Source organism: Pongo pygmaeus, chromosome 1, assembly GCF_028885625.2.
Source record: "Pongo pygmaeus isolate AG05252 chromosome 1, NHGRI_mPonPyg2-v2.0_pri, whole genome shotgun sequence".
NCBI classification, from domain to species: Eukaryota; Metazoa; Chordata; class Mammalia; order Primates; family Hominidae; genus Pongo; species Pongo pygmaeus.
Window position 1 is genome coordinate 65,262,869 of NC_072373.2, and position 22,194 is coordinate 65,285,062.

The 22,194-nt window shown below is 39.4% G+C and overlaps 1 protein-coding gene across 2 annotated transcripts in view; it reads right to left on the reverse strand.

Moving 5' to 3' along the window:
* Positions 1–22,194, reverse strand: part of C1H1orf21 (chromosome 1 C1orf21 homolog) — a 235,484-nt gene that overhangs the window by 112,110 nt on the left and 101,180 nt on the right. For both annotated transcript variants that reach the window (XR_010122904.1, XM_054475239.2), the window contains exon 3: positions 1,796–1,890. Coding sequence is in view for 1 of the 2 variants with exons in the window: in XM_054475239.2 (XP_054331214.1) it covers positions 1,796–1,890 (95 nt within the window). In the remaining variant the exon portion in view is untranslated. The remainder of the gene's footprint in view (positions 1–1,795; positions 1,891–22,194) is intronic.

The following is a 22,194-nucleotide window of genomic DNA, read 5'->3' on the forward strand; positions in this document are numbered from 1 at the left end:
CAGTCTCCATGCAAACCTTTACACACTTGAAAAGTTCTATTGGGATCCTGGACTCTGGCTGGCTGGCAGAGCAAAGGGGCGAGGCTTGTCACAGATAATCCACAAATAAATCAGAATGACCAAATATTTTTCTCTTTTCAAATCCCTATTCAGTCTGATTCTGACCACAATGTTGAAAAAGAATACACCAAGTACCAAGTAGTTGACAGATTGCAAAACTGAGAGAGAAAGAAAAAAGTTATACTGGTCCTAAATATGATGAAAGCACACTGAGAAAAAACTCACAAACTATACAAGGTGTTGCTTCTTTGGTTCTAGAGACATAAGCATGTGAAGCAGAGACACACATTAGTAGATTTAAGGAGAAACCACTGCCAGACTACTCACAAATAGCTCTCTAGCCTCTACAGTAAATATTATTATTAAGGATGAGATTGATAACTCAAGCTGAAACTATATCAAGCAAGGACAAACTCTGCTATTTAGTAAAATAAAGTAGAAAAATGACTACTGATATTTCAATACTCAGGTCTTCGATTTATCCATTCAAAACAAAATAAACACCACGTAGACAGTATGGTAATATTAACTTTTAGTATTTAGTCATAGCTACTTTCCTGGATTTAAGTGTTAATGTTAAAATACATTATCACTCTAGATATGATGAATCTCTGTGTCTTAAATGATACTTTAAAATCCAAATCCCATTTATGAAGCAAGACTTCATTATCTAGAGTATATTTTCATTCCTTGAAAATGATCTAAAATAGTCACTTGTTGATACTTCAGTATTTCAAGTTATAGATCATATATTCAGAAAAGAATTAGGGAAAAGAATCAGTCTCCAATGTTCACAAATGTGTAATGGAAAATAACAGCCCTAAATACTCCTGTGCACTGCTTAATATTCTGCCAAATTCCTCTGCTGTAGCAGAAGTCATTAAAACAAAAACAAAGCACATCATAAAAAACAACTTTAAGTCAAGTGAAAGTATTATACGACATTGCGAGCTTCTTAAAAATACCTTTTTTAACTCAATTATGAAAAAAACAAATATAGGTAATCCAAAAATAAACAACAAAAACAATTTTGCTCCAATACAACTGAGTAAATACATATTCTTAACAATTTGTAACTGCTTTTAAGAAATCATCTATATTATAATTAGCTAAACGTTTTTATAGATATGGGATGTTAAGATGGAATGTGTACACTGATTCCTACTCAAAAAAGGGATTCCTAACTTCCTGTTTCAGATCTTCACAATTCTCACATAAACTCAAAACCCACAATACCTTTAATATTGTGAATGTGAAGTACTGACTCTCTGGAGAAAGACTTACCTTGAAGTAAGTTGCTTTTCCTTTGAAAATGACCTTTGATTCCTTTGAAAAGCAACTTTGTCAACATTACATGTCTAGAATAATGAAACAACCATTCATCCTGATTTGGATATGAGTTAAAAGAGGTAGAAAAAAACAAAACTAAAACAATCCTCCCCTCACAAACCTCAATCCTACTTCATTATTTTTCCCTTAAATTTAGCTATTTTAAAACACAAATAATTTTGCTATATTTTCCCTGGAGCATTCCCCATCAAGATTAAAGAAGGGCTTATTCAGAGACAAACAGGATACAGGAGTAATGGTGCAGCTTCCAGGCAAGCTATAAATAGCTGCAGCATTTTCAAGAAATCTTGTGCCAGTGTGTAAGCTGCAGTTAAAACATGCAGTGCAGATTTGATTACAATGGTGTCAACAAAATTCATTGTTAAGTGAGAAAATCAATTCTTACCAAGTTTTCTTGGTTCCTGGCTGCTATTTTCTGCTCTTCTTCTGCCCCATTTTTCATGTATTTGACCTCTTCCACTGGTTTGATCCTATACTCATCTGAGTGCCAAAAAAAGAAAACACATTTTATAATTTTTTCCCCAATAGTAGAAAAGTGTCAGTCAGAAAATCCCAATAGCGTAATTTGCTAGACCCTTTCGCCTGTGGCCTTCATATGTGGTTCATTTGGAACAATCTGGAAGAAGCTTAACCAGGCATGTTAGATCTTTTTATGAGGCCCTCTCCTCTGTCTACTAGAAAAAGCTCAGCATCACGAATGCATCTAATCAAAGTGTCACTGCCTAGTCCTTCCACAGAGAGCAAATGTTGCAGAGGAAACAGGATACTCCATCTCTAAAGACTTTTTGAAATGTATGTTACACTAGGACATATCATAGAATTGTCTGATAAGATTCAAGAAAATATTCTTATCTTTCTCCAAGAGAGTATTAGTCCAAAATGCCTGTGCCAACAATTTTCAGTGATATATTCATTCTTTAATTTCTCTTTTGAAAAAACAGAGTAAGACTAAAGAGTTATATTGATAAATAGAAACAACTGAAGAATTGAGACTTTTTTCTGTGATCCCTATATTAAATTTAAGCAGTCTGCAATTATTTCACATTAAATATATATATTTCATATATATATTTATTTCATATATATGTATATATACACTTTAATTCAATCTCTCTGTAAAGTCATATGCATGAAGAGCTATTATACCTAACAGATGAAATGGTAGGTATATCACTCAAGGCTGGAGAGTATAGTGGGATGTGGAGGGGACCCAGCCGCCGCAACAGCCAGAGAGAGAACACAGATCCCAATATCAATATACATCATAGAACAAACTCAGGAAAACTTGCAGCTTCAGTTCTCCAGAATAGTAATCACTATGATGACATTTCCATCAGATTCCTGTCAACAGAAAATGATTTGAGCACACTAAAGTCAAAAATAGGTGTGACTCTGAATCATTCTTAACCCAATTTGTGGGAAACATCACAGAAATTGTAAAATTAGAAAATATCATCAACCAACAAACTGACGATTGTCTGGCATATGGCATGGAGTAATGTCTAACTATAGGGACCACCTGAAAGACAGCTGTCTATCACTAAGAGAGTTTATATTTCAGTTCAGAAAGTTGCAATATGTTTTCTTATTAACTATGATTAAATGGGTACAAAGACTATATTCTTATTTAATTTCTTATCTTAGTATCTATAACACCACTTTCTAATATAGTTTCAGGTTTCCTCATCATATTACCCCTTAACACACAACTCCCAAAGATGTTTGTTATAGTAATATTTCTGCAAGTAATTATGCTGTCCAAATGTTTCTCAAAATTATCATTCTTAAGAATGTAACACATTTGCATGTATCTGAATAAAGACTTCATGTTCACTAAGCCAACTGTTTTTTCCACCTGACAATTTAGAGTTATTATTGATTCTATTTTTTTGTAAAGATATTAGAAAGACTAGTGTAAGGTTCGGTAATGAGCCCTTTAGGAATACTAGGTCCTAAATATATTAACAAGTTAATCAACAGATTCTGATCCACAATTACAACACAAAAGAATTTTACATACCAACTTGGTATTTTGAAGAGACAAAAATGAATGTAAATTAATAATACTGACAAATTTGATGAAGGATTACTTACTGAGAATTTGAAAAAACAATTGTTAATTAAAAAAGAGAAGACACTGACAAATTTGCCCCCAACACAATTACACAGAGATAAAAAAAAAAGTAAAAATGGGCCTCCCTAACTTCAGTTTGGGACATTAATATTTATAAATCCTGGCAGACTGAGATAATTACTATTAATAACTTTTTTTTTTGTTTTAGACAGAGTTTCATTCTACCGCCCAGGCTGGAGTGCGACGGTGTGATCTCGGCTCACTGCAACCTCCGCCTCCTGGATTCAAGCAATTCTCCTGCCTCAGCCTCCTAACTAGCTGGGATTACAGGCGCCTGCTACCACGCTTGGCTAATTTTTTGTATTTTTAGTAGAGACGGGTTTTATCATGTTGGCCAGGGTGGTCTCGAACTCCTGACCTCAGGTGATCCATCCGCCTCGGCCTCCCAAAGTGCTGAGATTACAGGTGTGAGCCATTATGCCTGGCCTACTATTAATAAACTTTAACTGAACTAAATTGGGAACTTAATTGCTAATGGTGAGTTTCTAATTATTTAAATACAAAGAATACTGATATAAATATATATATGTGTATATATATGTCTATATATATGTGTATATATATGTCTATATATGTGTATATATGTGTCTATATATGTGTGTATATATATGTCTATATATGTGTATATATATATTTCTTCATGTATCACAAGTGGATTCTATGATTTTGTCTGTAGGATGGGGAAGAGGGTAACATTTTCGGACCTAAGCGGAACCTTCTGAAAGACCCAGATGGCCCCTTGTCCACTGCGTGGTGAAGGTTTCTCCTAGGGAGGAGATGCCCTTGCCCTTGCCCACTGTCCTCTCCCATCCACCAAGCCACAGACTAGTGCAGACATACTCTGAGCAGCCCAGTAACATTCAGTCTTCATTTTCTTATCCCTCCAGGGAACACAACTAAATTGAAGGTAGTGGACAAACTATTACTATTTTTCCAATATATTTTTCCAATGAAATGGAAAAGCTACTGGCTACATGACTTTCAAAGCAGCATTATTCTAAACACAGGCCATTTTTTAAATCAAGACAGAATCCCCACCAATTTAGACAGAAGATAGGCTTTAACATGTCATTAACAACCCCGACTGGCTAGCCAACGTGGTGTTAGAGGAACACAATAAGATTGGATACAAAGGAAGAGAAAACAGACAGCCACGACTACAAAGCCAGACCTATCATTATTACTTACACAACACACCGCACAAAATCCATCATGGTATAAAACAAAAAAAGCTGGGCAAGATCCTTCAATAGGCCACAATTTGTACAAAGCAAATATTTAAAAATGGTCTGTCACATTCTCAAAGGCTGGTGCTGGGAAGGAAGATGTCCATCTGGAAACAGACATCTCATCAGCAAATGCACCACATATTCCCAAGGCAAGGCAGCCATCAGGAACGTCTTACCTCACCAACCAGCCTCTGAGCGAATGAATGAAGCATTTTGGGTTACGACAGTAAAACAATCACTACCAAAATCCAGTTTTCCTTTTGTTGAAGACATGGGGGATTAATTTGAGACTTTAGGTTCCCTTTATCAGAGCCCACACTGGAGGAAATGGAGACAGCCACTGTTACAGCCAGAGGGTCCTGGCAGCAGAAAAACGTGCCAACTCGAGGAAGAGCAGGGAGACATAGGACCTGTCTTCCTTCGGCTTCCCCCAGCTCCCTTGCACCTGCTCACAATTTTTCTTTTCTTCCTGTTGATCTTGTCAGGTGCCTCATTAAAATGCACGTCGGGAACAGTAGGCTGACTCCTGTTCTCTGCATGTAAACAGTTGCAGGCTGTGCTAGTCAAAATAGATCTGGGGTAAAAGCAATGCCTGGGTGATATTTTTAGCATTTTATTCCTCAGATTACATCCAAGTGGGGCTGGGATTGTTCAGTGGCATTGATCAAAAGAAGACTAGGTGAGAAGGTGTCAGAGTAGGTTTAAATTTTCATCATTTTAGAAAACTGTAAGATCCCTTCTGATCTCAAACAGTAGTGGGTACAGTCTGCTTCTGCCGTTTTTCCTGCTTCTCCCTTGAACATGTACATCTATGAAAATTTTTAACTTTTTAATAATCCTGACATGCCAAACTCATTCCAGCAACCATTTCTCTAGTTGATTCATTTAAAAGTCAGTTCTATTAATTACAAAGGTAACCTCGTGTCAGATCTTCTATCTGCAAAGCTTGGAAGGAATGGGGTCTGGCCCACGAGTTCTAGTATTGTAGCTAGCAATAGGTCAGAACCTAACATCTTTATTGGGTTGAACACAAGTTTGTTGGAGAGGAATTAAAGAGCAGAGAAGAGTGAAGCCGTCAATCACTTCAGCATAGCTAACTATGGTTTACTTCTACACTGGAAGTAGAAGTCCTCATCTGGAAGGTGTACACTCAGTACAGTCTGAGTACCTATGTGCTGGGCTCTGTACTAAGCGATGAAGGGATGTAGAGGAGAGGGGATGAAGGACAGCAGAGAGCGCCCAAGGAAAACCAGCTGTCTTGAGGGGAAGACTAATGCTCTGAGAACTCATCTTCTACTTGACTGACTACAGATAACTAGGGCTGACTCTAAATTTGGAGTAAACTTACACACAAAGACTCAGCTGAAGGACCTCATATACTACTATCAATTCCCTGAGTCAGGCAGTCCCTGAACGATAAGCTTTCCTCACTAGTAGAAAGTGATTTAGTCAGTTCCAATGTAGTAGTCATTATTAAGCAACTTTTAGGGTAGTTATAAACTTCCTAACAAGAAGCTTTGGTACACTTAGTATAAAATATTCTCAGTTCCTTCCAGAGTTCGCTTCAAATTAACCTAATAAAGGCAAACATTTCAAAATAAGATTGCTTGATACATCTTTTTTAAAATTATTTATTTATTTATTTATTTTGAGACAATGTCTTACCCTTCACCCAAGCTGGAGTGCAATGGCATGATCACGGCTCACTGCAACCTCATCTCCCAGGCTCAAGTGATCCTCCCACCTCAGCATCCTGAGTAGCTGGGTCCACAGGTGCACACCATCATGCCTACCTAATTTTTGTATTTTTTGTAGAGGCAGGGTTTCATCATGTTGGCCAGGATGGTCTCAAATTCCTGGACTCAAGCAATGCTCCCACCTCAGACTCCCAAAGTGTTGGAATTACAGGTGTCAGCCATCATGCCCAGCCACGTTAAGTTCTAATAATCTAAAAATACGATTTGTTAAAAGTAACAAGCAGGAAAATTATGTCTTTAGACTTTAAGTTTGTAGAGACTAAACATGAAAGGTGTCTGACCACTGTATCTCTAGTAGGGGAAGTATAAAGACTGTACATATTTGTACATATCCCTTATGATACCTCATAATCCAAAAATGTTAATGTCACTAAGACAGCAATTCTCATATGCCTTTTGTATCCTTATTCACTACTGAAACCTAATGCTTATTTACATTTAAATCAGAGATAAACAAACAAACAAAAAAAACAGAGATGAAAAGCCCTGTGGTGGTGCTTATTATTGCCTTGGTGGTTGCTATGGTTTGAATGTTGACGTTCCCTCCAAAATTCATGTTGAATTTAATTCCCATGACGGTGGTATTGAGAGGTGGGGCCTTTGGAAGGTGATGAAGTCATGAGGGCTCAACCCTCATGAATGGGATTACAGCCCCTTGTAAAAGGCCTTGCAGGAGTGAATTTAGCCTGCTTGTCTTCCACCTTCTGCCATGTGAAGGCACAAGCAGGCTCTCATCAGATACAAAATGCAGGCACCTTGGTCTTGGACATCCCAGCCTCTAGAACTGTGAAAAACAAATTTCCATTGTTTGCAAATTACCCAGTCTGTGGTATTTTGTTACACCAGCACAAATGAACTAACACGGTGGTGTAAGACTCATTTCAGTGCAGCCTCACTAATAAAGGGTATTATCATTTTGTAAAATTTGTAATAAATTGAAGGATGAAAATGGTAACTAATTTTTATTTTTGTTTAATGTTTTAAAATTTACTAGTGACACTGGATACTTTTCCTATGTGTTGATCATTTATTTGTATTCCTTTATTTGTGAAGTGTCTCTTCATATCCTTTGCCCTTTTTTTCTTATTAGAGGTGTGGTGTTTTTCTTATTGACTGCTATGAACTCCCACAAATCACACCATTTTATGGGCACACTTCTGGCCCAAAAAGGTCTGAGCAAAAATACCTCTTGATTTTAGCCCAGACATAAAGATGGAAGAAACTATCTGCTTTCTGTCCTTGAGTCAAGTGCTGGGCACTATCCCCTGCTATCCTTTCTGTGTTTCTTCTTTACTTCAACAATATTTATAAAGCACCTACCGTGTGCCAGAGACAACACTCAGCCCTGGGATTATGTCTAGGAAAGGAAGCAGTCAGTCCCTGTTCTAAAGGAGTTAATGGCCAGTAGCAGAGGATGTAAGAAAATAAGAAAGTAGTGCGTACAGTTTTTATGGCTATGAAAAGCACATGTAGGGGTGGTGGTTATAAGAATGGAAAGAAGAGACCCCTAATCAAGGTTAAGCGGAGTCTTGGAGGACGTGACATATCTCAGTGGAGTCCTGAGGAACACAGCTTCTATGTGTGGGAAGGAGCTTTCAGGAAAGGGCTCAGTGAATTCCAAAGCCAAAGGGAGCACAGCAAATGGAGGGAACAGCAAGTCATGCAACATGGCAGACATGCAGAATTCCAGGAGGTAAGACAGGTGTAACGAGAAAAGGCTGATAGGGCTACAGGAACTGAAGACCTTATACAAGTCTTACTAAGGAGTCAGGCTCCATTCTGAAGGTGATATGGCCTCCCCGGCCAGTGTCCAGGCACTGAAGCTGCCATTAATAGGCTAAGCCTCTTTCCTCTGGCCTGTCCTCAAGCATCTCCTCTGGGGAGACTCCTAACCAGCTTAATCCAGGGCTTTCTGCCTCTCTCTGAAAAAAGGCAAAGGTGGAATTGATTAATACATCCTGAGATGGACCAGTCTGTTGAGGCAGGTGAGGAAGAACACATGGGGAAGACTAGGAAGGAGCCAGAGAAGCCACAGCAAGTCTCAAGAGGGAAGAAAGGTCAGCTGCTGGGGGGCTGGGGGTATGAGGCTTAAGATGCAACATATCCCAGGGCCTTGTTTCCTGCCTCCTCCAACAGACATGCCTTCGCCTGAAGACTGGGAGGCATCACTGTCCTCAGAATGAGGAGCAGTCATGACTTATCCTAGGGGAAAAAGAGAATGCCACTGAATCATGATCCCAGCTCCTTCTCCTTCAGCTGTCACTGAAACAGCACACCAGTGAATTACAATGAACACAGCACTGGCTTCAAAAGGCCTTTCTCTTCTGCACCTGGCTTTGTGACTTCCCAGCTGTGTGCCGTGGAGATTGAGTATAGACCTCTCTGGGTGAACTGAATGAGTTGAGATGCACATGCACAGGATGATACAGTCTCTTAGCAATCCTAGGGTCTTGCCCATGTTTTTGAGAGCAGAAGATGAAAGGCGCCCTCAGCTGCAAAGAGGAAAAGGTGACCTTAGGGTTCAGGGGTTCTATAAGAAGGATCAAAATGATAAAGCTTCTGTCACGACAGCACCTTTAATAATTAAGAGGTCCAGGACCTGCAGGCCCCATTCCTGAATCATTTAATCATTCCTGAGGCCAGACAACACATTTCCTTCATTCATCTGGGGTCCATTATTCAGTGACCAAGGACCTATTACCCAGTCATTAAGGGCCCTGGAACATTCATCTTCTGACAAGCTCCGACAAAAGACATACAACCAGATCCAAATCCAGCCTGGACTCTTTTAGGAAGGTGCACTGCAAACCAAGGCTCTCTATAGCAGGAGGGGGCTTAACACCTGTGCTGTACAGTAATCATTCCCAATCAAGGAACAGAATGAGTGGCCAAGGATTCGGAGCCACTTCCAGAAAGGGAAGACATGCATGGTTGTTCTGAGAGACATTTATCTAATTTCTCAAGAGCCCTTCTCTGACTCTCCTACTGCTCATTTTCCACCCACTGAAGAACTGCTGGGACTCTTGAAGTCTCAGGTCAGCTAAATCCTCTCAACTATTCCTAGCAGGATTCCTGTTATCCTTGGTAACCACTCAGGATAAAAGGCTGTCCTAGTCAGCTAACCTCTCCCCTGCTTTGACTTAATCCTCGTGTCTACCCTACGAGGCCAGTATCATGACTCTCTTTTACAGCTGCAGAGAGATTTGTCGTTGGTTGGTTAGTCACAGGGTAGTGCTGGGCTCAAATCCAGGTTGGTCTGAGTCTAGAGACAGGCTCTTAACTACCAAGTCAGTTTTTTTTTTCCCTACCACAAAGCACAAGAAGTAATTTTTTCAGGAGATGATGTAGGAATAAAGTATATCAGAAAGAATGTGGACACATTTCCAAATCATAATCCTTTGTAAATCACAGAGAGATGAGCAAAAGTTAGAAGTACATCTAGCCTTCATAGATAACATCAGAAAAACTACCATATCCTCTCTTGTCACGTCTCTGAGGCCTTTATCAGTGGGAGAATACCAGCCCTGTGCTACTTAAGTTAGGAATTCATGTGATATCCAAAGGAAATGCTGTGAAATCTTGCGTTAAAATGAGGATTTGACCACCACTGCATCTAAAAGGAGAAAACTGAAGTTTTTCTCCAGTATATGGTAATTAATGCAAGGTCTTTACAACTTGGCTTAAAGTAACTTCATTTTAAGGCCTGCTGATATTCTAGTAGAATTTAGACACATATTCTTAGCATTAAGGCCAAGCAATAACATCAAGGATCTCTTCCTTCACGAAAGTGAACAGGAGCAGAAAGGGGAAGAGGAGGAGGAGGAAGGGGAGGAGGAAGAAGAGGGGGAGGAGGAAGAAGAAGGGTAAGAGGCAGAAGAGGAGGAGGAGGAGGAGAAATGAGAGCTACCATTTACAGAGCCCTTTCAATGTTCTGGATCTAGTTCTGAAAGTTTCACATATAACCCATTTAATGCTGACAACAGCTTTATGAAGTGGAACCATTAACGTCTCCATCATAAAGAAAAGGAACTAAGGCACAGTTATCTAGCTGTACATCTACAGAGTGGTGGGACTGGGCCAGGCCTTGAACCCAGTGGTCTGATTCAGAGCCCATGCTCTTACTAGTGTTTCCCACAAATGGGTAGTGAAGTAAATTTCTGATAAAATGAAAAGTTCTCTTTATATACTGATATCCATTACAAAACCTGCAGGACTACAGCACTTCACAAAATGTATCATTTCCACAAACAGTGATGTTCTTTTTCCAGGTAAACTATATTGCAATAACAGCAAATATGAAAAGATACTAATATAGTATCTCACATGCCCTCCTTTGTATATGAAATCAACGAAACTCCACCATCATCAGGAGGACCTAAAACATGAGTTGTTTTTCTAGGGCTGGGAATAAATTTCTGCTGACTCATCCGTAGTTACTTCTTCACTGCCATCGAGACTGACGGTCATGGATTTACAGGATGGCTGTTAGGATTAGGAAATTATATGACCATTCCAAAAACTCTTCTTCATTTGTGTGACTGCCTTCTGAACATTTAACAATTTGGCCAAAGGTGAGAGAGAGAGAGAGAGAACGCATGGACATACACGCATGGATGCATGTCTTAAAGAAGAAATATATCTTAATGATCTTTATGTGCATCTGACTTAATTCCTTTAATTGGATTCTGTCTTAAGTGAATTTCAGTGAATGAAAAATTCTCAGATAATAACCATCACAGAATAAAGCATTAGCCTTTGAGCATCTCAGGCCCCCACCCCCAAGCCACCTGGCGGAGGAGAGCTGCCTTTGGCCAGATGGGCTAGTGCGCTTTTGTGATGCAGATTGGGGAAGGGGTGAGGAGGTTAGTGGGAGAATTGTGGCGGTCTGGATTGACACCGGAAAGAGCAAAGCTAATGAGAGGCATAGAATAGATACAGCGAGGTGCAGAAAGCCCAGAGTAGGCTGAGCAGGAGGGAAAGTTTTGCAGAAGATGAGAGAGATGAGAGATTTTTGAGGTAGAAGAGAGACAGATGAAAAGTCATCAGAGTGGCAGAGAGCTATAGATTCTTGAAGGGGTAGGCTTCAGAATGTTGTGCTGTGGTTTATGAATGAGATTATCCAGTATAAATTTAAACTGGTTTTCAGTGATATTTGGTGCTTCTTTTCATATGTCTCTGGGCTGAAGCTGGCTTCCAGGAGGCCTGACTTTATCTGGGTTATACAACTTTTAGAAAGAATTCAGTGGCTCCAAAATCATTAACGAAATAGAAAGAAACTGGACAGATTAATTTTCAGCTCAAGTAATTCTCTCGTATGAGCACTGCCAATGAATTTTTAAAATGGAAAAATACATCTGAAATATCTTCTGTGATAAAATTACATCATTTCTCTCTTTATAAAAAATATTCATGACTTGACTTTCCACTGCAGATCTCCCAAAATCAGTGCTCATATTCATGAAGAAAGCCCCCTGAAAGCTGGTGGGAGCACCCACTCACATGTGTGCACGTGGGGAGGCAGCAGGCAATCCCTCTCCTTCTTTCCTTCTGACCGTCTGTACCTTTTCTCACAAGAGCTTCATTCACATAAAACAAAAGATCATTTCCAGTTGATACGAATCACCAACTTATTTTCCCCTCAGAGACTAAAGTGTGTTCTGACAACAACAAAGAATAGCTCTTTAGGAATAATGTCTGGGTGAGTGGGGAAAACGCATGCTCCATGATAGCTTAATGGTGGGCAGCACAGTAAATATGAACACACTAACTTCCACAACCTGGGAAGCTTGAACAAGCCTATTTTGGCAACACATTCTGCTCAGTTTGTTTGTAAAAGATGGTAGCTGTTCTGAATATTTATCTTTTGAGGAGAGGGTATGAGGATTCATTCATGAAAGTTTCAGAGCGGTTTGATTAAATTAAAATCAACCAAAGCAAGGTAGGCTCTGTACTGAGAGCCTGAGGACACAGAGCTGATGCAGAGGTGGTCCTCATGGACCCTCACCCTCCATCTATTTGCAACCTATTTAAACGTAGAGTAAGACACCTTGAATGTTCTTAAAGGTAATGTTATATTCTGCTTTCTCAAAAAAGATGTGCAATAGAAAAAAAAGAACTGCAGCAATTTCTAGAACTTTTAATGATTTTTAAGTTAGACATTTTTAACCTATAGCAAAGTATGAAAGGCCTACATAATTCTGTATAAGCAAGCCAAAGGTAAACTGGGGCGGATAGCTCATACAGGGTGCAGAACAGCCACAGCACCTTAGCACATCTTCTCTACTGTCTTCTTTCAAGCGGAGAGCTGCTCTTCTGAGATGCTGCTTGTGTTTGAAGGCCTGAGTTAGGTAAAATTCCAGAATTCAATAATTTTCAAGTATAATGCATGACCCGGACATGGTCCAATATTCCTCTTATTTGGTTTGCAACTGAAGCAGCACATACAAGGTGCAAGGAGACCTTTTCACCTGATCAAGCCAGTGGGTGAATGTGACTCTCCACCACTCCCACTGGATCTGACAGAGGTATGCCCGAAATCCGGGGGTCTTGGCAGCACATAAACAATGAAATATTTGCCAAAGCAGCAGGGCAAGAATTGCAGGTGTACTGTCTTTTATACTCTCACTATGTCAGTTTCCAGAAACAGCTGATATCACTACTTGAGGCAACTGTTCCCTACAGAGCAAGCCACATTACCCACTGTAAGGTCTGGGTTTTAGGCCTTGAACTCCTTCCTGCACTAAGACTTCAGTCACCTTTTAACTGAGGAGAGCCCAGAAATTATCTGTTTGTGTCTCCTTCAGGATACTCTATGGGTAGACCTGGCCTTGGCTTACCAAACCCCATGCAAATAACCCATTACCTGCCCCCTTTTCCACCCCTTCCAGTGGGCCACTCCTTTAACATCTCATCTTCCAGGATTCATCTTCTGTCAACTTCTCTTCACCCTACAATCTGCAGAAGCAAAGAAATCCTCCAAAAACCAACTTTCTACAAAAAAGTGAGTGTACCTAACAGAAAGCTTACACATTCACCTTTTTTTTTTTTTTTTTTTTTTGAGACGGAGTCTCACTCTGTCACCCAGGCTGGAGTGCAGTGGCACGATCTTGGCTCACTGCAACCTCTGCCTCCTGGGTTCAAGCGATTCTCTGCGTCAGCCTCCCAAGTAGCTGGGATTACGTCACCTGCCACCATGCCAGGCTAATTTTTGTATTTTCAGTAGAGATGGGGTTTCACCATCTTGGCCAGGCTGGTCTTGAACTCCTGACCTTGTGATCCACCCGCCTTGGCCTCCCAAAGTGCTGGAATTACAGGCATGAGCCACCACACCCGGCCCACCATATCTTGTAACAAACAAAAATAGTGTCTTTTACAGAGAATATTGATGCTATTTGATGGTGATGCTGGTAGTGGGGGGAGGGAGGGAAGATGAGTAAATATATTGACGTTAATTTTTTCTTTAAAAGGTAACAATGCAAAGTGGAAAGGAGATTCAGAATGAGAAATTATCTGGGGGCTTGGTTTGACCTCCACAGAGATCTATGCTTCATTTATGTATTCGCTCTCTCTTCTCATAGAGCACTGCTCCTATTCTGGGAAGACATAAAAAGAAAGATCAACTGAACTGGCATGGTGGGTACAAGAGGATGGGAACAGGGATCAAAGCTCAGAGCAGCTCATGGAGATCAGAAACTGGAGCTCAGAGTTCCATGAGGAACAAAAGAGTGTAGGGATGAGAGTCTATGTTGCGGGGGGAAAGGAAGAGCCAGGTGAACGGGAGGTGGCTGTTACAGGAAGGGAGGCGAGAGTAGAAACTTGCCTCTTCGAGCACCCTGGCCCTTAAGAAACTTGCTAAAAATGAACAAGCAAGCCATGTCTGAAACCCCTTCACTCTCAGGTTGAATGAAATGAGACATCACTGTGTAACGATGACATGCTGAGCAGATGAACCGCAGTCCCAGGATGTTCTAGAGAGCTGCAGTACTTCTCCTCACCTGGGCCATGCCCTGTGCCTGAGTACAGCTGAGTCCTGGAAACTGAAGTAGGAACGTAACTGTTAATGCTGCTCTTTTTATCCCAGGTAGCATCAAACAAATTTGCCTCAAGAAGGTTAAAAAAAAAAAAAAAAAAAAAAAGCAAAAGCGAAAACCATTAATGTAGAATTTTGACCCTATTAATCCTTACAGCCCCATCTTGAAAATCTTCGCTTTCACAATTTTCAAATTTCATTTTTCATTCCATGTTGCTAAGCCTCAGACCATGGCCATTGCTCTAAAACATAAAAACTCTGCCTCCTGCAAGCCACCACTGAACGAGGAAAATTCCACCTCCCACTGCTGCCCTTAACAGAGAAAACCACAGATACGATATGCTCTAATGAAGCTCATATTTAATCATTCCCCAATATCCCAAGCCCGCCCATATCTCATTATCTCCATTCATACCTCCCTAATCCAGACCACCACCATCTCTTGCTAGGACTACTGAGCAAGACTCTAACTGGTCAACTGCTTCACTTTCTTCCTATAGTCTATTCCCTACGTAGCAGTCAGACCTCATCACTGCCCTGCACTCAAAACCCTCTCCTGATTTCTATTACATTTAGAACAGAAGCCAGTGTACAGAGCAGTACAGTCCGGCCCTGGACTGCCTCTGTGAGTTTGTCACCCATCACCCTGCTGGCACAAGGGCATCAGGCTTCTTCCTGGAATCCACTAGCCAGCCTCCTCTCAGAAATTTGGCTTTGTTGTTCCTCTGCCTGAAACATTCTGTTCCCAGGTATTCTCATGGTTTGCTCAAAGGTCAGTTCCTCAGATAGACCTTCTCTGACAGATGACTCTGAAACAGCCATCCTGTCAACTCTCCATCCCCTTTTGTATTCTTGTGACACTTTTCCCTGACAGTATATGTTTGTCTCTCTTTTTATTACATTTATTACCTGCTAGAATGTGAGCCAAATGACGGCAATCATTACCATATTACATGTTATATCCCTTAGTAAAATCCAGTTTACAGTATTTGCTCAACAAATAGTTCTTGAATGAATAACTTTAATTTTCAGAGTTCCATCAGAGTTAAAAGCACATTGTCTTTCATTTTAACATGCTGGCCGTTTAACAATTGCATCATGGGAAACAAGGCAAGAAACAAAGGAGGAAAGCTACACTCCAAACTCAAGATCTTATAAATACTTTCAGATAAAAAGACATCTCTTGAGTGACAGAAGGCAATGAAGACTAAAAGATTAATGAAAAAATATTGTGTTAAACAGCCGACACAATAAATGCAAAAATACTTGGTGCCACATTAAAAATAAAATCCTATTTCATAAATAATTTGACAATTTCTTCTTTGGTTATAGATCAAAATCAACAGTGACATTTATACAGTGAGGCATGCATATCTATAGCTGGAAGGGAATTTAAATGTAATTTAGCCTGTCTTGAATGTGGTTTTCAAAACAAAAATCAAATGTAGTCTAAATAAAGATTTGTACTCGTGTGACTGTTTTGCAGTTTGAAGGAATTAATTAGCTTCAAAGATGTGCTATTTTAACATCATGATTTTTCACTTCACCCTTACTCTTTTACCTTCAATGCTTATAAGCCATGCACATAAACTTTTAAAATTATTTTTAGATAAAATGTAAATGTCCATTTATATTATAGCTTCCAGCACAGATTATTACTAAGAAGAAAGCTGACTATAAACATTGTATTCCTCATGGCCTGTGTCCTCTCCAGCAGGCATCTTCCCCAGCTATGGCCGTTCCATCCAAGAAACTTTAATTATGTAACCTTTAAAAAACTGTGAAAGACCATTTTTATTCATAGTTTAAACATGTGTTCTGAGTTATATTTTAGAGAATTTTATATACTTAATCTTATAGCCACAGAAATATTATCCTTTAGAATCTGACTTTCTGTAAATTTTTACTTCTTCTTGCCCTATTATAGTCTGGCTGGACCAACAGAGTACAGCTATATAAGTTAATATACAAAACCACACTCTCGGAGTGATCAGATCATAGTACAGTAGCTCTTGAGAAAATCAGCAACCTGGGAAATTAAATGTTCTCCTTTTGGCCTAGATTTTGTTTATAATTGTCTTCTATTAGACATTTCATTATCCCTTTCAAATAACAGGACAAATCTACCCTACCCTGACTTCTACCACAAATCTTTAAACAGAAAGCCAACAAATGGAATCCTTCACTGACTAGCAGCAGCTGCACACCACCAATTCAAGCATCACTGGATGAAAGATAAATTTACAAACCAGCCAGCCAAGGTGGAAGCAGAGATACAACTCCACACACTTCACGCTTTCTCACCTTCAGGCTCATGGTAATGTTCTGAAGATACAGAAGATATTGGTGATACTTCTTTCTAATTTTTCATTGAAAAAGTAAATATCACAATGCAATTAACACTTTGGTCAACTCTGGACCATAAAGCTTTTAATAGCTGAACACTAGCACCACCACCATTTTTTTCTGAGAGCAATCAACAAAGCAGTAATCATATATAATCTTGCCAATGGCTCCACTACAGGAAAGAAACCAACACCACACAGTTGAGGGAATTGTCCATAGTGTGGGGAGCAGGTAAATAGAACCTTTGAACATTAGCACTCAACACTCCCATAGCAATCACACAGTTCCACCCACTCACTCCCAAGACGCAGAAACCAGAAACCACAGAGGTCACCCTGTAGCATGGTTACTCTGTGGCAGAATCCAAATGTAACCAGGTTCTGCAGGCAAGTCAATGTCTTCTCTATAAACTGGGCTCACTAGGCTTTATAGCCACTTGTTTTTGTTTGTGTGTTTGTTCTAATAAAACCTTACACAGTACATAGCTCACTGTGATCTCTAAGAGGAGTTATTTCTGTGAAGGTTTGCTTACAGAAGAAAATTTGAGAAAAACTGAGAAACTGAGATTAAAGTTACAAAGAATGAAGATGGCTCCATTTCAGATTAGTCCTTTGTCAAGCTCTACGTCATGCTTCTGATTCCTTCTCTTCCCAAGAGACTTTACGCCTCGGAATGAAGAGCAAGACAAGGCCCGTTAGCTAAAAATAAACTTGAGATATGGAATTATATCATAGTTATTTCCTATCTTTACTTTTGTTCTCATAGCTTAAGCAACCTCTTGGGTACAGGGCTCAAGACAGGCAAAATGAAACCAAACCACCAAACCACTTAACCAGTGTCATGTGAGTTAGCAAAGCCCTGAAGGTCACTGTCATTGATGATTCATAGCCTGTGGCCCAGAACTTTGCTATAAGTAACCATAACGGTTACTGCTAAAAACAAAGGAAAAGGGCCGAGCACAGTGGCTCATGCCTGTAATCCCAGCACTTTGGGAGGACAAGGTGGGCAGATTGCTTGAGCTCAGGAGTTCGAGAACAGCCTGGGCAATATGGTGAAAATCTGTTTCTACTGAAAATACAAAAAATTAGCTGGGCATCGTGGTGCTCAACCGTAGTCCCAGCTATTTAGGAGGCTGAGGTGGGAGAATCACCTGAGCTTGGGAGGTTGAGGCTGCAATGAGCTGGGATCATGCCACTGCACTCCAGCCTGGGCAACCAGAGTGAGAGAGAACCTGTTTCAAAAAAAAAAAAAAAAAAAAAAAAAAAAAACAGAAGGAAAGTACTACACACACTAATGATATCTGCAGGTAAATGAATTTTAAGGAAAAAGTTTTCCTTTTTCTGAATGAAGTTTTTATTCTTATTAAAAAAAGCACTATGCTAAAGTTTACTGTCATAAAGATGAAAATGTGCTCATCTTTCATATATGAGAGAATAATCCAGAGAACTTTCTAAATAAAGTTCACTGATTATTTATACAGCACTTTTTGCGCGCCAGGCACTATTTTAAGTGTTTTATTACTTATTAATTCATTTAATCCTCATAGCATCTTATGAGGTAGGTTCCAATTTTAGAAATGAGGAACCTATCAGTTTGGTTCCCAAATTAGTATGATTAGCCACTATACCTTGCTCCACAAGTTCTTTCTCAATGTCACCACCTACATAGTTATAAAATACTTCTTTAGAAAAAGGGATGTAGAATATTTGGAAAATATAAAAGAAGTACAAAAACTAACTACTAATCAGCACCACCCAGAGATAATCATTACTAACCTTTCCTGGTAAACGGTCTCATCTACACAAGGCTGTGTTCTGGCATTATTACTCAGGGCTCATAATAATCTAACCTGAGGTGAGGCTGGCCACTTAGACAGCTTAAGGAATTAGCATCAAATTTTCTGTTTTCTAAATCTTCAGCTAACTTCCAATCTCTAACATGATTCTTATATTGTCTATGTGAGCTTTTAAGTGTCTTGAAAAAAAATCCAGAGTAAAGTTTTCAAATATTTAAGACTCCTACCGTTAATGTGAGATTCTCTAAAGTTATGTCTCCACCGGTTGGTTAAAGCTTCCCAGTCTCCCCTGCTATATTGTATGTGTGGTGTACCTCTAAGCCTTTGTTCTCACTGACTCTCAGCCTAAACCTCCTGCTCTGTCTCACTTAGTTCCTTTGGCTGGTATTCATATTTTAAGACTCAGCTGAGGCTTTAATCATCCTCTTTACAAGTCTTCCTCTAATCCTCGGAAAAAGAGACCTTCTGCCTTATCACCCTATGGTACTGACATTTTCTGTCAAGATGTCCATCTATTGCATCTTTACCAGTTCCTTAAGGGCAGGGATCAGGTTGAATTCGTCTTTACAGCCTCAGTGCCTAGCACAGCACCTAATTCATGCAAGGTAGTCAACAAGTGCTTCTTAGGATGAAGTGAAATGCTAGGTTTTAAATGAAACCAACAAGTGCCAGTCATCAGACTCCATCTGTACGCCTGGGCTAACATTTCTGTCAGTCAGATCCCTGTTGCCCTGGGGCTATTTCCAGTGATAGTGCTTTCTCCTCTGGGATAGATTTCACCATTGCCCTGAAAACACAACTAAAGGCCTTCTGGAGATGGAACATTTGAATTATATTTATCAAAATTAACAGCTGTAGTGAATGATAAATGTTAATCATAAAAGATTCAAGACACACAGAAAAATACAAAGAAGAAATTAAGAATCACCTGAAATTTCACAATAAAGAGACTGCCATCATAAAAGTTTTGGTGAATGATCTTTCAAACACTTCTTTTATGCACTCACACAGAATTTTACATATATTTTAAACAAGCAAAATTTACAAACAAGATATGCTGCATAAAATCCCTTTACTCCTTTCACTTAATAATCTGTCACAAATCTTTTGCCATATCAATAAGTATAGAACACCTTGATCTCTAATGGCTCTATTCCATGCATGTTTCATCACTGAGAAAGACCCTTGAACACACAGGTTTGCACACTTGTCCAATTACGTTCCTAAGATAAATTCCTAGCAGTGGGTCTCCTGTGGCAAAGGGCATGCTCATTTACATTTTTGATATATGTTACTATTTTGTGCCCCAGAAAAATTGTTTTGCGTTGACATTCCCCATTATAGCATGAGACAGATGCCACCTGTTCCTGCCCAATCTGAAGGGTAAAAAATGTTTTGTTTTGCTTTGGGTTTTTTTGCTGGTTTGTTTTTGTGGTTTATTTTATTACTGAGAAGTAGAATATCTTTCTGTACTTTTTTGTCCCTTTATATTTTTTCTCTTTTGAATTGCCTGGCCATGAACTTTGTCCATTTTTCAATTGGCATGTTAGTTCTTTCCTTACAGATTTTGAAGGGTCTTTTTCTATTAGTCATATTAACTTCAGTTGTATTGCAAATATTATTCTCAGTTTGACATTTGTCTTTTGACTTAGTTTATGTGGTTTATTTTTTGCTATGCAAAATTTTAGATTTTATATAATCACAGTTTATCACAAACTTTTTCTTTTGGTATTGGGTTTTGTGGCATTATAAGAAAGACATTTTGCAACCTAAGATTATAAAAATACTCACTTGTATTTTTTGTAGTACTTTTACAGTTTCTTTTCTTTCTTTCTTTTTTTTTTTCTTGAGACAGAGTCTCGCTCTGTCGCCCAGGCTGGAGTGCAGTGGCGTGATCTTGGCTCACTGCAACCTCTGCCTCCTGGGTTCAAGCAATTCTCCCGCCTCAGTCTCCCAAGTAGCTGGGACTACAGACGCACGCTGCCACATCCAGCTAATTTTTTGTATTTTAGTAGAGACAGGATTTCACCGTGTTGCCCAGGCTGGTTGCGAACTCCTGAGCTCAGGCAACCTGCTCGCCTCGGCCTCCCAAAGTGCTGGGATTATAGGCGTGAGCCACTGCGTCCAACTTACAGTTTCTTATTTGACGGTTAAATTTTTAGATTAATCTGAAAAATTCTAATATGAAGAGATAAATTGGGGGATTTCATTTTTAATATTATAATCACAAATAACAGAATATCTTCAAAGAATAAAATGTGAATTGAAATGGTACCCAATTAATTGGTATATCTTTTTATTTCAGCTGCTTATGGATGCGTTTATCCCATTACAATCGCTGGGGCATCATCTGTGTCTGCTGCCTCTAGTCCTCTCACGGTGCTTTACTCCTTACTTCTACCAACATCTCACTCTGCATGATAAACAAAACACACACACTCATGTATAGATTTATGGTTGATAAGCGAAAAATGTATTTGTTAACCTCTATGGTGGGATTTCTTTTAAACTACACTTTGAAAGAAATGAGGCATAATATTATATTCATCATTCCTGAATCGCGTCCTTTGGTCTTTTCATTTAAAAGACAAATATTCACGTATACATCTTATACAGTACAGAAACTGGTCTAGGTCAAACCAGAGAAAGAACAAACCATAGGAACACACATATCTTAAAATCTAAAAGAAAGAGATAAGTATTGCATGGATAATTGATCATCTTTTAAGTTTAGAGAATTATACATCTACAAATAAACTGATGATGCATTCTCCTCCAGTGTAATCAGAGGAAACCAAGCAACCATTTTCAGAAATGCAAACTGCATAGGTCAGAGGTCTGTGCAACTTCAGGCTGCTAATAAGATGATGAGCATACTAACTCAGTGCTTATCATGTGCCAAGTACTATGCTAAGATTTACAAATATTAATACATTTTCGTCTCACAACAGCCCTGTGAAGGCAGGCAAGTACTAGTTTTATTCCCCACACTACACAGATGGGAAAACCCAGGCAAAAAGAGCCTATACAATTTGCCAAGACTACATGTTAGTGAGTAGCCGAGCCAGGATCTGAAAACAATCTGCCATATTTTCAGTCTGTGTGCTTACCATAACATTGTATTTCAGTTCCACGGAAAACAGCCCTAATGACCATATTAGAATCTCCAGACATCCTCATTTAAAAACTGAGTCTGACCTCAAGTGGCCAGTTAACAATGACTTCTCAAAGACTTCTGAGCAAAGGTTGGTTTGGACTTAATATCAATGTGTTATTCCCAAGGAGGAATCTCCCTTAGTCGAGTCAGCATCTGCCATTGTAGCCACCGTCCCACTTCTTAAGTGAACTGGGGTAGTTCTTAACTTCAGTTTCCCCTTCTATCAAGTAGGGATAATCATGATAATAATTACGTTTGAAGAAGCCTCATACACTGTAAAGCACAAATCCAAGTTGTAACGGTTCAGGGGCAAAATAACCAGTCACATGTAAAGTTC